This window comes from Heliangelus exortis, chromosome 2 (genome assembly GCF_036169615.1).
Source record: "Heliangelus exortis chromosome 2, bHelExo1.hap1, whole genome shotgun sequence".
Lineage (NCBI taxonomy): Eukaryota > Metazoa > Chordata > Aves > Apodiformes > Trochilidae > Heliangelus > Heliangelus exortis.
This window is the reverse complement of record NC_092423.1, coordinates 129080395-129098238: the sequence shown is the minus strand read 5'-3', so window position 1 is coordinate 129098238 and position 17844 is coordinate 129080395. Positions and strand designations below refer to the sequence as shown.

The window sequence follows — 17844 nt, the reverse complement described above, 5'->3', positions numbered from 1 at the left end:
GGGCAAGACAAAATACTTGAAACTCTGCCATTTGATACCCTTATAATCTGGCAGACTTCCCCCTTTGTGCATTCACTTTCATCACAATTTCAACACAAACATAAATTTGTGTTTTTGCTTTGAACTGATTTCAGCAGTTTACTTGTTTGAAAAACTGAAACCTGATCGCTGTAAATGCTGCCCCACTTGTTCTGTTCTTACATATATGTGTATGTATAGAACTATATCAACACAACTAGGGTGCTTAAAATACTAGCAGAGTGGAGGAGGGAAATAAAAGCAAACCAAATAAACTTTTACCCTAAAATGACTTTAAAACACAGAAGTTTCACTTCAAAAAATAACAGCATTTTATTATTTTGCGTAGCTTATTTTATTTTTTTAGTTGTGCTTAGAGTTCTTGATAGTTGCTGAATTGCTTACATATATAAAATTTTCAACATTTCTTATCAGCAGTCAATGCAAGACAACAATACGTAGATGCAGGGATCCAAAATACTCTTTTCAACGTGAGGAACAAGGGTTTATTTTTAACCAGTTTATGAAAATAGCTCTGACAGATTCGTACGTATAAATAAACAGTGTAGTACACACTTAAGTTTTTAATCAGTGTTTTAGCCTGCTTTCCAAGTCTTCCATTCTCTTTGTCATTTCTTCCAGTAGACAAAAGTTAAGGAAAGAGCAATGATGGTATGCATTAACAGTAAAACAGTGTCAGCTGTTGCTGTGGTCCATAAACGTGTTCTTGTTGCTCCTCTTTTTTACCCTCTGATTCCCAATGGTTTCTGATATAATACTCTCCCACATTTTCTGGTTTCATCAGCTTCTCAAAAGCTGTATGAAGCCCCATTCATTACTACACAGAGCAGTATGACACAACTCTTAATCTTACTGCACTTTAAAACAACAATTTTTATCTGTGTATCTGTTCATGCAAAATTAATCAGACTTCAGTCCTCTGAATTTTGCCATTTGGAGTATTGTTTAAATGACTCACTGCATCTGGTTCTTCACCAGATGAGAGAAACACCTCTCTTCTGACTCCTGTAACCAGTAAATGCTACTTTTGAAGCCATCTGAAGAAATAACCCAAAGCAGTGTTACTCTTGAATCTGAGCAGTCATTTCTTACCTGTCCCTGAAAGTGTTACTGTTAGGGATTATTGAATGTTAAGATCCTTACTAATATTTTGGTCCCTTCTATGAAGGGCAGGCAGATTTCAAGTCTGAAAAGCCTTGCTTCTTGGAGATTAATGTCTGTTAAGTACTTCTCATTACAGCAGTGAGCTATGGAGACAGCTTAGACTTGATGCATGGTCATTTCTTGATGCATTTCTTTCAGCCTGCCTCTTATATGTAAGAAATAATTATTCTGAAAGGATATATCTCTGTGTGAGTTTTCTTACTTCATTGGTTGCATAGTTCTGGAATGTCACAAGGTTTTCACATTTGCACTGTTCTCTATCTTGAGAAGATTTTGCTGAAAAACAGAAACCATCAACTGTAGGCTAAATGCTGAATAAATTAAATGGGGTGGGGGAGGAAATTATAAGGACTTATAAATGCAGAGCAGGTTTAATACAGTTTCCTGTTCTCAAAACAGATCAACATCCAAAGGAATGCTCTTATAAGTGCTGGAAAACAGTACACAACACTTAGGCCTATATATTCAGACAGTGGTCTGGATCATTCTAAACTAAGGTAACCTGATTACCTGTTGTTCCTGTTGGGTGAGTGTGACTGTCTTCAAAGAGATACTTGTAGTGTACTGCGAGGTTGGGACAGGCAATGACATCTGTGAGGGCTATTGTGGTTGATTCGGATCCTGCAGGAAACCACCCCCAAAAGTCTAAAAATCAGACCCACTTGACTCAAGTATACAGTGATTTTTCTACTCACATGCGCTGAGATCTTAATTAGTGAGTAAGCTTACTGAATGCAGTGAGGGTCATTCATAGAGAGGACTGGGATACAAAGGTGTGAAGGCACTGAGCTTTTAGGCTGTATGTACTGTATAGATGATTTAAGCTGTGGGTTGCAGAGCTGAAAGGGAGTTGTGAAGGCTCCTGTGAGCAAAGTGACTGAAAGCTGAACATGCTTCAGCATAGCAAGCACGGTGTTGAAACAGAAGTTTCCCCATCAAGTAATTAATTTGGATGGTGTAAGAAGCAGGCAGCCATGCATTTGTTAAAATATCTCAACTTTTTTTGTGTAAAGCAGAGTTGAAGTGCAGAAAGGAGAGAGGCCTGGAGGAGGAAGGAAGGGGCAGGTGATGAACTGTTCTCCCGTAGGTGAATTGTTGGAGTTCTTTACAGAAGGCAGCATTAAGAAGCAACTTAGCAAGGATCTGGGGAGACAGCAGGACACTGAGTTCAAGCAGCCAACCTGAAGGCTGTGGACCAGTCTTACGTAGTCTCCCAGAAGATGAATCCTGCTGGTGAGCTGATTCTTTCAAGGCTGGCAGAAAGAAAGTGCCAAAGGAAATGAGATCCCAAGAGACACAATAAAAATGTTCATGTTCCCTAGAAAGGGAGATGTGTGTTAACAGTAACTTGGGAGTTTGTCACTTGTAACACATGGAGAATGCCTCATACCCATGCAGTTAGGAGATGTCTGTTGATGGAAACTCCAGGACTTGCCTTTCAATTCAGACTACCAGAGGAACTCTACCAAAACCAGAGGTACTTTATGAATAGTAGTGAAGCAATCTGAAATAACAGCAGCCTCCTTTATGTCCTTAAGAGACAATTGTGTCTTTCATTGACATGCATCACTGTTTTGGGGTAAGCTCAATATAAATAAAAATGGCTTGGAGAAGGAAAACATTTCTTACTTGCAGTTTTCTGCTTTATAATGGGAAATTGATCAGAGAGAAGTGTTTATGTGAGAAGGGTGCAGTAGATTTTATTTGATGCACTAAACTTAAAAGCAAAAATACAAACTTGTAATTTATGAAAAATGGCCTTTAAAATATAGGAATTTATTTCAGACTCCACATACCCATCTTTTTAGTTAAAGGGTACCTGGAGAGAAACAACCTGCTTGATATGTAGGTATACACCTCGAGTCATTCTTTGCTCATATTTCTTGCCGCAAGAGGGTGGTGTAGAGGCAGTTTGGTTCCTTAAGAACTGGTGCTTCCCAGAAAATAAATGCTTCACCTTCGATTAACTGTAGGGCCTAGATGAGCTGAAGAACATACATTTAACTGCACGACTTGATCAGCTATGCCAGGGGATTGGATGGAGCATCTGCATCTCCCAGTGAATATATCCAGAGTTCCTTCACTGAAAGTGGGTGCATGAGGGTAAAGGGTGATGGTGCAAAGTTTCCTGATACACCAGGAAGATGCTGCAGGGCCCCACAGGTTTGCTCTGGCTATCAGGATCTCTGTTGGTCTGGTGAATTTTGACAGATGCAGGATAATGTGCAGCTGTGCTAAGTTGCACTGGAACGGAGATGAGGTCCTCTAAGTGAAGACTGGAATGATTGAGCATGAGAACACAGAATGAACAGAGATCATAGAATCAGCCAGGTTGGAAATGGCCCCAGATCAAGTCCAACCCTTGATCCACTACTGCTGCGGTTACCAGACCATGGCACTGAGTGCCACATCCAGGCTCTTTTTAAATGTCTCCAGGGACGGAGAATCTACCACCTCACCGGGCAGTCCATTCCATTGCCTGATCACCCTCTCAGTAAAGAAATTCTTTCTAATGTCCAACCTAAACCTCCCGTGGCACAACTTGAGACCGTGCCCTCTTGTCTTGCTGAGAGCTGCCTGGGAGCAGAGACCGACCCCCCCTGGCTACCCCCTCCTTTCAGGGAGTTGTAGAGAGTGATGAGGTCTCCCCTGAGCCTCCTCTTCTCCAGGCTGAACAGCCCCAGCTCCCTCAGCCCTTCCTCACAGGACTTGTGCTGGATCCCTTCACAGCCTCCTTGCTCTTCTCTGGACCTGCTCCAGCACCTCAATCTCCTTCCTGAACTGAGGGGCCCAGAACTGGACACAGGACTCAAGGTGTGGCCTCACCACACCCTGGTCCCTTCCCTGGACCTGCTGGCCACACTGTTCCTGATACAGGCCAGGATGCCATTGGCCTTCTTGGCCACCTGGGCACACTGCTGGCTCATGTTCAGCTTCCTGCCAATCCAGACTCCCAGGTCCCTTTTTGCCTGAGATCCGTGGTTGAGGAAGACCAGAGTTTAGTGGGCAGAACTGCAGTGTTAATGTATCAAAAAGGCTGGGAACTTGCTGGTGAAGGAACTCAGATTTTCATAGAATCACAGAATTTTAAGGATTGGAAGGGACGTTTAAGATCACCTAGTTCCAACCCCCCCAACACCTTTCACTAGATCAGGTTGCTCAGAGCCCTTTCCAGCCTGGCCTTGAAAATTTCCAGGGATGGAGCTTCCACCACCTTTCTGGGCAACCTGTGCCAGTGTCTCACCACACTCATGAAGATTGTCCTGACTTCCAATCTAAATCTCTCCTCCTCTAGTTTGAATCCATTCCCCCTAGTCCTATCACTACCTGACATCCTAAGAAGTCCATTGCCAGATTTCTTGTAGGCCTCTTCAGATACTGGAAAGCTACAATAAGTTCTCCTTGAAGCCCTCTTCTCTACAGATTGAATAACCCCACCTCTCTCAGTCTGTCTTCATAGGAGAGGTGCCCCAGCCCTCTGATCATCCTCTTTTCTGGACACATTCCAGCACATCCATGTCCCTCCTGTAATAGGGGCTCCAGAACTGGATGCAGTACTCCAGGTGGGGTCTCAGGAGAGCAATGGGTCCACGTCCAAGTGGAGGCCAGTGACAAGTGGAGTCCCACAAGGATCAGCACTGGGACCAGTCTTGTTTAACATCTTTGTTGGTGACATGGATGGTGGCACTGAGTGCACCCTCAGCAAGTTCCCTGATGACACCAAGCTGTGTGGTGTGGCTGACACGCTGGAGGGAAGGGATGCCATCCAGAGGGACCTTGACAGGCTGGAGAGGTGGGCCCATGCCAACCTCATGAAGTTCAACAAGACCAAGTACAAGGTCCTGCATCTGGGTCAAGGCAATCCCAAGCACTGATACAGGCTGGGCAGTGCCTGGCTTGAGAGCAAAGGAAAAGGACTTGGGGGTGCTGGGGGATGAGAAGCTCAACACGAGCCATCAGTGTACGTGTGCAGCCCAGAAAGCTAAATGTATCCTGGGCTGCATCAAGAGAAGTGTGGCCAGCAGGTTGAGGGATGTGATTCTCCCCCTCTACTCTGCTCTCAGAAGGTCTCCAGTCTGGGACAGTCATTGGGCATTTCAGAAACTCCTCTTCAGGTTCCAGAAACTGGCTGAGGCCCCAAAATTTCTGATCTTAAGACCTCTGTAAAAGCTGTGAATAATCAGACAAGTAGTAGACAGAGGCTTCTAACTCCAAGTCCCTTGGTGAAGTTGTGCAATGAACAAAAATAGTAAAATTTGTTGGGGAACAGTGCTAACTTGGGTGTTTGTTTTTAGTGTTCTAAGTATTTAATTAGGAAAAGTTTGTGAGAAAGTGTCTTCAAAAAAGTGTCTTCAAAAGCAGTGGCTGACTTCACAGCAGTGATAAAGAGCTGCAATTCAGAAGAACAGAATGTTAACCAGCAAGCTGGTGAGTACTGTCATCTGATCAGGGCTGGGGTCTTGTGACAAAAATAGTACATGTCTGTGTAACTAAAGGCTCCCATGATGCACATGCTCAGAACAAGGGTGAAGAGGCAGTCATGATGACTGTATTATGTATGACATTGCTGTAGCCTTATTATTGCTTTCAGGCAGATGAGAAATTAACAGTAAGGAAGGCAATGTATGGGACCCTTCCAACTGAATTCCTCTTATTAAGAGGAAAACACTTTTTTTTTTTTTTTTTAACTAGTGGTTATCAAGAATAATCAGCACCTATTCTACAAGGCTGATGCTTTCTTCCAGAATAAAAGGGAAAGCCTTACCCCAAAAGAGATTTGGAGGGTTTCTGCTTTGCTTGGAAATACACAGCCCATCCGCAGCTGAGGTGGGAGGAGAGGCTCTGTCAGTGGATGTTCAGAGGGTCCCCACTGCCCTCCCAGGCTGGAGCCTCAAAAAGCCTCAGCTGAATAACAAGGCTGGAGTAGAAATGAAATTATTGCTATTGGAAGGGAGGGAGAAATATTAGGTTGTAAACCAAAACAGAAGCAGGAACAAAAAATGAAATTTCAGTTTGTGTAAGAAGCTTGGAGGCAGAATTCCTGGTGGAGTGAACTGATGAGCAATGGCCTGGAGTGTCCAGAAAAACAAGGCTGGGTCAGTCCTCAAGTCACAGGTTTGAGGCATTGCCTGTTGGTGAGAGAGCAGGTAGGCAGAAGCTGGGAGGCACCAGCTCTGCCCAGTCTAGAAACAGCCACAAAGGGGCAGGATTTACTTATTTTTCATATGGTAAGTAATGCAGTTTAAAATAACAAACAACCAAAGCAAGCATTAAAAAAATCACTGTTCCTAAACACTACTGTGGATGCCTGAGGAATGCAATTACCATCACTGAGCCTGAGTTTGCTAATGAGGGAATTATTACACCAGTTGCCAGACAGTTCTGGCTTTGGCATCTCCCCAAGCTTCTGAGGTGACATGCTGTCATCAGCAAGCTAATCTGTTAATTGAACAGACTTGGTTACATGCTATCATAGTACTTTGTATTACAGAAATACAGAACTAAGAATTCTTAGGACTGAGAGAAACACAAAAAATATACAAGCTAATAAATATGCTCATATTCTGTTTTTTTTTCCCAGGTTCTTCCTTGATATCTATATAAGGAAGAAAGGCATTGCTGCTTGCCAGCCAGATTTACACAGTAACATTAAAGAAGAAAATAAAACCTGGTTGAATTTAACTCCGGCCAAGTAAAAGTTAGTGAAAAGGAATTAATCTTGAACAATTCTAGATTAATACTATTCCCAGTGACGTTTCTGAATTTTGCTTCAGGTGCCAATTTGAATGCACAAATAGAGTCCTGGAACTGGGGGAATGGGAAAGACTTGCTGTCCTCTCCCTGGCTGAACAGATTTTGCCCCAGCTCACATTCCCTCTCCTCCCTGCCCCTTCTGAAACTTCAGCTGGTAATGTGTATATAAAGGCTACTTGTGCCAGAGGGAGGAAGATGAAGCCTTCCACTATTGTGGAGCAAAACTTCAGAGTTTATAAATAACTGAGATCCACTCTTTGTTGGTCACACCAACATGTGTGTTCAATGAACTATTTGTAGTCTTCTATAAATACACACAACTCCTGATGATTTGCTTTGATGTGGTTTAGGTTTTTTGCCACTGGTCTTAAAGAGTGATTTTTGCTCTCACTAGGACATTATAAATCCCTGATTATTTTCTCACATTCCTAATGAAGCAGATCATGCTTCTTTGGTGGGGCAAGGTTCAGCATATGGCTGATTTGACTGCAGAAAAAGAAAGAGAAGGGAGCGGTTAAGCCTTCCGGCACAGAACTGTACATTTTATGAAAATAAAGACCATTATTATATGCCTTTACCTGGTGATAGATTAATGGTATATGTTCCTCAAATATTAAAGGGCAGGAAAATTACCTTGAGTGACATATGCCTTGCAAAGAGTGACAAATGCCTCGCCAGGCATGTCTGACACCAATGATTTGTGACCTACATACTGTAACAGCAGTGGTCTGCAAATAATCTATGAGCATTCCCTCCTCTTCTACCTCAGTGAAAGTGGAATACCTTCACAGATCTGGGCTGTTAGCTCTTCACTTATGTCCTCCAGAGCTGTAAAATCCTCAGCATAGAAGAGATGTTTGTATGGTGGCTCTGAAGCAATTTCCAGCAGTTCTTCCTCAATTGCTTTTCCTATTCCAACGGCATAGATAATTATACCTGGATTCAAAAGAAATTGCACATAATTATTACATGAGCAGTTCTAAACCCTTGTTCCTCCATGAAAGGAAAATATGAGCATTAGTCAGAGAGAGAATGGGAGAGCACAGCAAATGTATATACTGTGTAACTTCAAAATTGGTTTTGAGAAGGCTTAATATGCTTTAGTGATTGAGAGATGTGTAGGAACTCAGTGCTTTGCTGTAAATTTGCAGATAGATTTTAAGTTAAGAGATGACAGTTGTCTGGCCACTACTAATAGTAAATGTTACTGCAAAACATCAAAGAAAATCACATCAGCCTCGCAGCTGAGCTTCAAGTTCCTGGTTTGTGTGTGCCTGTGTATTGTAGGTGTGCAGAATAAAGCTGATTACTGGGTTGAAGGGAAGACCTGTTATATATTAGCAAATGGGGCAGAATCCTGAACGATGGCAGTAATTTTTTTATGAAAAATATAAAAGCTTAGTGTTTCACCAAAATCCTCAGAGCATGTTGAGATTAGATACATGCAGTCTAAGTAACACTGGTAAGCTGTGAGGCACTACAAAGGTTCCCAGACTTGTGAGGGTAAGAACAGGGGAGAAGTGACTTGTGGGGCTAGTAGGGAAATAACCTTACAACAGGGATGCCTGGAACAAGTATTTCCCCAGCAAAGGTGCTAGGGAGAAAGTAAATGCATACTTGTGGTTTTCTTCACTCTGAAAGGAGGGAAGGAGGAAGTGGTTCCCAGCTCTCTCCCTGGACAGATTTTAAACAAGTATTTAATAGACAGAATAGTGAACTCCAGTATCACCTTTTTAAGCAATTATTGCTTTATTCTCATGAACATTTGATCTGATGCATTTCATTAGAAAGTATCCACAACTCGTACTGATTTTGTGATTTCTATACTACTATTAGCTTCATTGTATTTCAAGCTTTTTCATAAGATTCACCTGCCTTCTCAGCTGATTGTTTTCATGGAAAATTTAGGATGAGGAGGTTTGATGTATCTTTATTATCATGGGGTAGTAACAGCTACACACTCACTGAATTGCAACTCTACCCCTTTTGCTGAAGAACCCTGGGCCTGATAACATCAAAAAATATGCATCTTCCAACTCCTTAGCTTTTAATGTAGGCATCTCCTTACTTTTCCTCATGAATCTGCCTACCATTGCACTTCAGCCAGGAAAGTAAAACACCAGAAGCTGATTCAACTTAATGAATGGACCAGTCATGCTGAGGTCTGTTGGTTTTTACAGACTTGGAGATATCAGTGATAAAGCATTCAAGGCCAATTTCATATTCAGCATTACTACACTGCCTACACAGAAATTACACAGGGGATGGATTTGGCTTGTAGCATTACAAATATCAGTGTTAAGCAGTCCAGAGCTGTGGTTTCATTCAGCAAGTACCAATGTTGGCTTGTACTTCTTTCCTCCTTCAGTCCTGTTAATCTTCTATGCACTTTCCCAGATCTTACTAGATAGCATATAAATATTTGGTTATGTTTTAAAATATTATAAATATTTTTAAAACCACTTTGTTACTGGTAATGCCCCCCTTGTTAGCTCACGGTTTTCTCATATCCTCGGGCACTTTTCCCTTCTTACAGAGAGGTATCAGTCCTGACCAAAGCAATGCTAATCATGTACCAAGCTGTGATTGATATCTAGCCAATAAAACAACAACAGAAAAAAGATGTGCAGCATCTTCTAAAGTCTGGCTATTTACTCTGCGTTGTGGGACATCAGCCATGGTTCTTAAAACACTTTCTGATAAAATAGAGCACATGTTGGAAAGAAAAAAGGAATCCTTCATTTTCTTGAAAAGTTTGTAAGATTTTCAGTTGATTCTGCAGAACAGCTGAAAATTTCTGATTTGTAGTATGGGTGTTCTGGAGGATAGATTTCTGCCCAGACATATTCTAAATTAAAAATCACCAGTTTTCAGTAACATTTCAGCCTATCACATGATAAGGAACAGAAAGATAAGACAGCACTGAAGCTATATCCTTTTCTAAGAAGACCCATCCTCCTTCCTGAACAACATGAGCACTGCAAATTTGGTTAAAAATAGAGAACATATGAAATTAACCAGTTATTATAATAGTTCTCCTCAGGAGCACAGACTTCTCTATTTTGAAGGGACATGTTCTCAGTGTTGCACAATCTTTGTCTCAAATGTCCCTCCCCCTTAGTGGGTGTGTTCAGGGCACTGCATGGCATGCCAGGGGTTAGTACCACTACCTGTGGATGGAACAGAACCCCAGTGGTGTGACACTCACCATGGCTCCTGCACTAGGGTTGAGCTGCATCCCTTGTAGCAAAGCCTCCTGTGAACACCAAAGATCCAGTGTTCTGCTACAGTGGTCAATAACTGGACTGCTATGGCAAATGTTCTCTTGACCAGCACACTCTGTAGCACATCCATAGTATTATCATATCTTATCTCTTCACAAAAACCATCAAAAGTCAAAACCATCTTCACTTACCACCTCGCTTTGCTCTAGCAGCCCACATGGAGACCTCATCCTGGGCCCGTCCATCCGTAAACACAATGGAGATTCGAGGGACATTTGCTGAAAATGGTCTTGCTCCCTCTGCTTCTGTGAAGCTTCTCTCAAACATGTGCTTCAGTGCCAGTCCTGTCATGGAGCCTCGCCCCATGTATTTCATTTGTGACACAGCTTTCTTCATGTCTTTGGCTGAGCTGAACTGCTTTAATGTAAACTCCGTGCGAACTTCATTGGAATACTGAAGCAAACCAACTCGAGCAGCTTTGGGTGAAATCTCAAGTGAATCCAAGATTCCTGAGACAAATTGTTTTACAGTTTCAAAATTATCCTCTCCGAGACTTTTTGAGCCATCGATGACAAACACCAGGTCAGCTGGGCCTTCAGTGCATCCTGTGAAACAGCAGCAGAGTGGTCAGATGATGAAAACACTCCACAAATCTGAAAAAGGGACCTAGATAGCCAGGGACTGCATAAACTCAGAGATCATCTAGAGCACCTTGTTCCTACTTCACCCAACCTTACCAGTGTGTCTAATATGTTGTGTACAATCTATATCAAAAGCTAAGAGGGTGCCTATGGCTGAGAGTTTAACAAAAATATAACCACAGTGAATACTTACTGAGGCATACTGCTCTGCAGAATTATTGCAATTCTTAAAAATACAGCAACAAGCAGCAAATTTTATGAATTACTGTTAAGTGGAGAGAACTGCATAACTGAAGAGTATAGCTAGAATATAGAAACAGTTTCCATCTTTTTTTCCAGGGATAGGCCAATATGCTAACTTCACATTTGTGTATTTGATCAGCACTGAAAGACATTGAAGAGTGACATGAGCATTTGTGTTGCAGAAGTAGCAAAAAGGTAAAAGTGGTACAAAGAAATGAGTCAGTGAAGCCACACATACGTGAGGATAAAATCTAGTTCTGTTGGGAGTGGCAGGGAACAGCGAGGCAAAAGCCTAAGGGCTTGGTGAAGTCTGAGTGAGAAGGGTTAGGTAGCCTGCCCTAAAGGTTAGGATGAGGGTCAAGCCTGGGGTCCAAGTTCAGACAAAAGAGTTTTTATAGCACAAATTTAAACCTCTAGTGGCAGAAAAACAGTACAAAAAATATAGATGAGAGAGTAAATACCAGAACTCTGCCTAGATGCTAAACAGGGATCAGAATTGTTTGTAATTTTTTTTTTTGTTTTAATTCTCTAACAATTTTGTAAGTAGAAGGCTTATGTATTTCTGAAATTAACCTTTCCTGGTTTAACTTTTAAAGCTGGGAGTTGGTCAGGAGACTGACAGTGAGTCCTCATACTTTTTGGCAAGTGAGCATTTAAAATCAAGGCAGTTTGTAGGCACCATGCATTCCTGACAAGATCAGGGAGTGTGGGGACTGGAGAATGTCTTTGAACCTGCAGCCTGGTTCTGCTATGTGTCTTTTCCAGCAGGCATCAACTTGAGTGCTTAGTGAGAGGGGCTGGCTTGATAGATTGATAGATAGATAGATAGATAGATAGATAGATAGATAGATAGATAGATAGATTGATCCTCCTATTTGATCAATATGACTCTCAGGAAGAATGTGCCATGTTAAGGAATGTAAGATGTAAATCTTAGTCTGGACCAAATTAACTCTGAGCTCCACTCATTTCTGATGTTTGTAAAATGAGAACTGTGCAGCAGAAGTTACTTTGACTGCAGAAACTGCTGAATATGTCTGTTATCAAGTCAGTGTAGGAGTAAGGAATTTTCAGCTTTAAAATTTGAGCTTTTTTCTTAGACAATCTCTGTTTTAAAACTACTGTCCAAGAATTCCTCTCTGTAGTCATCTGGGGAAAACGTGTCATGTGTACTAAGGCAATGGAAATGCAATGAATATGAGTATCAAAAACCACCTCAATATCATTATCTAAGTCAGGACAGGGCAGCAGTTCATGGTCAATGGTTTTAGTTAGGATTGACATCAGCCATGAATATGCTGCCATTATCTTGGCAATAACAGTCTCCTCAGCTAAAGCATCCATGTTTTCACTGATTTTCAGTAGAAGGATTTCTCCTCCAAGTATTAAGAGGTGATGAGATAAAATACATCATACTCTAAGCATGTCCTGTTAGAAGAGAAGTGAATAGAATTAATGATGTTTTAAAATGCAGTATGTAAAGATTAAAACTCCACAGTATATTAATCAGATTAAAGTGCACATTCCTTGATAACAAGATTTGACTGACTTTTTTTCCTGATATTTGGTAAGAATTATTATCATACTTGCTGCTATACCAAAACAAATGTCCTGGTTTGTTAGGTTTTTTGCTTAGAAGAGCACACACTGAGTTGTTCAAGACATTTTCCATCACACTCACATATGCTTTGAGCTTTCAAATAACAGATCATTTTTGAAGTGAGGCATTTTTTGAAGAGTGATCAAGTAACCTTAGAAATTGAAGTAACAAATGTTTTTAAAATAAAATGTACCTACTTCTGCATGTTCTCTCATCCTCTTTTAGTACATATCCCTCATGGCATTTGCAGATGTATGAATCTTCATTATTCACACAAATTTGTTCACAATCATGGGCAATTGAATTGCAGACATCTTCATCTAGGAAAAATCAAAATATTTGTATGTATTCTATTTAACATATTTATAAATTCAAGTACTCCAAACACGATATTTGAAGAATGAGGAGTGTAACACCCTTGTTCATTGATGTGACAACGTGAGGGAAGAGTTGCTGAGAGGCATCCTGAGTTACTTACTTCGACAGGTTTTCCCATCTTGTCTCAGGACAAAGCCCTCATGGCACTGACAGCTGTAGGAACTGTTGTTGTTAATGCACACATGCTCACACCCATGGTCAACAGATTTACACAGGTCTTTACCTGGGAATTGTTAAGAGAAATGCAAATTCTCAAACACAAAGCAGGCATGAACATGTTTAGTGACAGTAAGTCTATTATTTCTTTCGTGCCTGACAAAATATGATCCCCACATAAGTTTCAGCTACTCCTGCATGTTTTCCTGTCTCACCTCAATATAAATCCCTTGTGACACTGACACGTGTATGAATCACTAGTTGGAACACAGACATGTTCACAACTGTGGTTGAATGTTTTGCATATATTTTCACCTTGGAATAATGAAAATGTTATTTAGCACAGCTAGCTAAGTAGATAACCTGCAAAATGTAAAAAACTGAGGCAACAATCTTCCATGAAGCAGCTCACTTCCATTAAGTTGATTCTAAAGACACAAATAACACACTGCTATTGGATAGTGTATTCCATTAACAGATGAGGAAGTACCAAACAAAGATTAAAGGACTTACTTCTACAAGTTTTTCCATCTTCCCTCAGTATGAAGTCCTCATGACACTTGCAGATATAGGAATCATCAGTATTAACACAAGTATGTTCACATCCATGGTCAACTGAGTTGCAAACATCTTTATCTGAGTGGGTGGATTTGGTGAGGTGAGGTTTGTTAGGGAGAGACAGCATCTCTTATTAACCAGCTCAAATAGTTGGAAATCACAAACATACACACGTATGTGGCTCACAGCCACAACAGCTTAAAAGCCTCAAATAAAAGTTTGAGCCTCATACTTTTACAGATCAAGCTACTCACATCTACAAGTCTTTCCATCTTCCTTCAGTATGAATTTTTCATGACACTTGCAGATGTAGGAATCTTCAGTATTCACACAAAGTTGTTCACAGCCATGGTTGACTGAATTGCAAACATCCTTGTCTGCAAACAGAAGAGTTGGTAGTTAACATGCATCAGCAGAGACCTTGATTATTTGTGTAATTCATCAAATTAAGTTCTCATGCTACTTACTCCTGCAGGTTTTCCCATCTTCTCTCAGTAGGAACCCATCATGGCACTTGCAGATGTATGAATCATCAGTATTAAGACAAACATGTTCACAGCCATGGCTGATTGATTTGCAAAGATCTTTATCTGAAAACAGGTGACAGCTCTTGCTGGTTAATGCATTTCTATACAACCATAAGTGCAGGAGAAAAGTATGCTAATAAATATCAGACTACTTACTTTTGCATGTTTTCCCATCTTCTCTTAGCAGGAATCCCTCCTGACACTTACAAACAAATGAATCACCAGCATTAACACAAGTGTGTTCACAGCCATGGTTGACAGATTTGCAAATATCCTTTCCTGGGAATAATATTTACATAATATTAAATTTAGTTTTCTAGTTAAGCTCTTTTTATAAATAACAAGACTGGGGGGGGGGTGGTAATCCAATGAGCAAAGAAAGATGGAAACCTGCAAACTGAAAGCAAATCCCTGGCTAGTTAAATGATAGGCAGCTTACAAGCAGCCTGAGTTCTTTACCATCTCAGCAGAAAGAATTTTACAGTTTGGAGGCCTCCCACTGGCAATAAATAATTCTGGAATTAATCTGGTTAGATTAAAGAGAAGGACTTTACATTGAGAGCAGCAAGAGTGAAAGGAGGGAATACTTTAGTACAGTCTTAAGCACCAATTCATGTTGCTAAAAACAAAATTAAACAAAACACCCCAGGGAATGAAGCAAAATAGTTCTTTAGCAACTTCACATCAGTTCTAAGAGTCTGCAGAAGCAAACCCCAGAAGAATAGGAACTACTTATTTAAAAGGATAAACAAATTCTAGCTGGTATTGCTGAAAATTGATGGAAGGATTTGTGTGACTGCAATGTTAAAACCAGTTATTGAAATCCTCTTCAAGAAGGAGAGATGGGGAGAAAGTACAGAAGGAAATTGAGCCACCTATCAGAATTCCCTATTTCTTTTTCACTGCAGCCCACACACAGAAAAACACCCTCAGTTGCTGATGGAGAACTACATTCACATAGAAAGCAGGTACTGACAGACAAGTTCAGACTGACTTTTCAGCAAAATACTTTGGTTTAATATGTGGAGAAGAAAAACATATCTTTACAAGATATGTCAGTCTGAGCCAAATCACCTGGAGGCCTCATGCTGTCAGTAAAAAAATTCTCAAGACAGAGTACAATCTTCTAACTCAAAAAGCATTACATTTAAGAGATGGAAATCTAAACCAGATCCCATTATAGCAGATAGAGAAGAAATTTTCATTTAAGTAAAAGTTAGCAGTTAAAGAACAGGTTAAGTCATGCATAACACAGAACAACACAGTGGCAATTAGAACTTCAACCCATAAAGTAAAATGAGGCATTTTAAAATAACCCTGTGCTAAAGATTAAAGCTCAACATCCTCAATCTAGAAATTAAATTCACATTTTAAAAGCTACATTCAACCATAAAATTGCCTGATTTTCTGAAATTTATCTTTAGTTTAAACAATAATTAATTCATAGAATTCTTGTGATCTAAATAGAACAATATTACATTCTGACCACAATGAGTCAGTGAATTATCTACTAGAGGGAAAATGAAATTTCTTCTTTTACTGATAAGCTACTTACTTCGGCACGTTTTCCTGTCTTGCCTCAGTACAAATCCATCATGGCACTGGCAAGTGTATGAATCATCATTATTAACACAAAGATGTTCACAGCCATGACTGACTGACTTGCAGATGTCCTTATCTAGGAATAATTTAGATTTTATTTACTACAGTTTGATGAATGAGAGCATCTGCAAACCTTCAAAGACTAAAAGTAATAAGCTCCTAGTACAGAAATAATTTATCCTCCTTTTTGTCAGGGAAAATACCCCATTAGAAGACCTACCTCTCACAAAATATGTTTCTTCAGTGGACCTGTGAGTGCAAACAATACAGTAACATAAAATAACTTATGTTTACAGGTTTTCTTATCTTCCCTCAATACAAAATCCTCATAGCAATGATAAATGTATGAACTATCAGTATTCACACAAACATGCTCACAGCCATGGTCAACAGAATTGCAAACATCTTTATCTGGAAAAAAAAATAAAGTTGCCAGTACTTAAAACATGTCTACAAATGTACCAACTACAAAAAAAAATCTTCTATTAAGTATAAGAATACCTACTTCTACATGTTCTTCCATCTCCCCTCAGTACAAATCCCTCATAGCACTGGCAGATGAATGACTCCTCAGCATTAACACAAACATGTTCACAGCCATGGTCAACTGAACTGCAAATGTCTTGATCTGAGAATAGTTGATGATAAATGGTTAAAACACATCTACAGCAAATGCATCAAACAGGGAGAAGTGATAGCTTTTATTAGGCCTACTGATAGCACTGGAAGAAATGGGGAAAAAAATCAGGCAACAAACACTTCTAAATCTTCGCACCTGGAAACTTTTGAGTCTTTTTTGTCTGCAGTCATGGAAGTTTGGTTAATAAATATACTATTTCTGTCCAGAGAGTCTCTTATAAGCTTCTAGCAAGTACAACAATACTACTATATTATAACAGTAAATTGGTGGTGGTGTACTTTTTACAAGATTGAAGACTATGTGCAATGATCAGGGTACTTACTTCTGCATGTTTTCCCATCTTCTCTCAGGAGAAAACCCTCATGGCACTTGCAAACATAAGAGTCACCTTCATTAACACAGACATGCTCACAGCCATGGCTGACCCATTTGCAGATGTCTCGTCCTGGGAATGATTGATACAAATATAGATTTCAAATGAAAACACATTAAAAAAAATGTGTATCTCAAAAGGGAGGGGCTTGGGGTTTTTTTCCAGTCAGAACTGAAAAAACCCTTTCTTTCCTTGCCTGATGCAAATGCAAAAAATGTTCAATAGATACCAGTCACTCACTTCTGCACGTCTTGCCATCTTCTCTCAGAATGAATCCCTCACGACACTTGCAGATGTAGGAATTGTCAGTATTAATGCAAATATGTTCACAGCCATGGTTGACTGATTTGCAGACATTTTTACCTGGGAACAATTTAACAGGTAAAAAATTGTATTAGTTAAGGACAAAATGGTCAAAGTCTTACAGTTCCCAGCTACTGAATGGTTTTGCCCTTGCCAGTATACCAGGCTCAGTCCTGCAAACCATTTACAGTACCTCCTGTCTTTTTGTTGTTGGTGTAACAAAAGCATACATCTTTAATTTTACAGCTTTACTTCTAAGCAAAGCTGCACTGTTCCAGTTCTACAGTTTGTAGAATTTTATTTGTGCATAATATGCAGATTCTTGATCCAAAGGCACCTAAATCCTACATCCACATTTTAAGTAAACTTCTTGATGAGAAACAGATTTTTCTATCATTACATTTTTTATCTATCATTATATTTTTCTATCATTATATTTTTTATCTATATGCTCAAACCTGAAATATTTATGCTTTTTTTCCCCCTCTTCTTAAGCTGAGAAAGTGTTTGTCATTTTCCATAAAGCAGAATTACAAAAGTTTGGTGTATGTAACGTTTAAAGGAAATGAGAAAGACAAATTATGTGATTCTGCTGTGAAATTCTGGAAAATCGTCAGCTCAGCTATAACTTGTAAGGCAGAT

The 17844-nt window shown here is 40.0% G+C and overlaps 1 protein-coding gene across 5 annotated transcripts in view; it reads right to left on the bottom strand.

The window, feature by feature from the left end:
• Window positions 1-326: 326 nt before the first annotated feature.
• MATN2 (matrilin 2) overlaps window positions 327-17844 on the bottom strand; it is a 69175-nt gene continuing 51657 nt past the window's right edge. The window contains exons 10-25 of one of the 5 annotated variants that reach the window (XM_071738020.1): window positions 17140-17262; window positions 16849-16971; window positions 16392-16514; window positions 15840-15962; window positions 14441-14563; window positions 14225-14347; window positions 14012-14134; window positions 13713-13835; window positions 13144-13266; window positions 12863-12985; window positions 10373-10786; window positions 7741-7893; window positions 2385-2456; window positions 1714-1824; window positions 1384-1479; window positions 327-659 (exon numbers count right to left, since the gene is read on the bottom strand). In XM_071738020.1, coding sequence (XP_071594121.1) covers window positions 607-659; window positions 1384-1479; window positions 1714-1824; window positions 2385-2456; window positions 7741-7893; window positions 10373-10786; window positions 12863-12985; window positions 13144-13266; window positions 13713-13835; window positions 14012-14134; window positions 14225-14347; window positions 14441-14563; window positions 15840-15962; window positions 16392-16514; window positions 16849-16971; window positions 17140-17262 — 2129 coding nt within the window. In that variant the 3' untranslated portion in view covers window positions 327-606. Of the gene's footprint in view, window positions 660-1383; window positions 1480-1713; window positions 1849-2384; window positions 2457-6040; window positions 6122-7740; window positions 7894-10372; window positions 10787-12862; window positions 12986-13143; window positions 13267-13712; window positions 13836-14011; window positions 14135-14224; window positions 14348-14440; window positions 14564-15839; window positions 15963-16391; window positions 16515-16848; window positions 16972-17139; window positions 17263-17844 lie in introns of those variants that run through there. The other 4 variants (XM_071738018.1, XM_071738021.1, XM_071738022.1 and 1 more) reach the window with 4 other exon arrangements.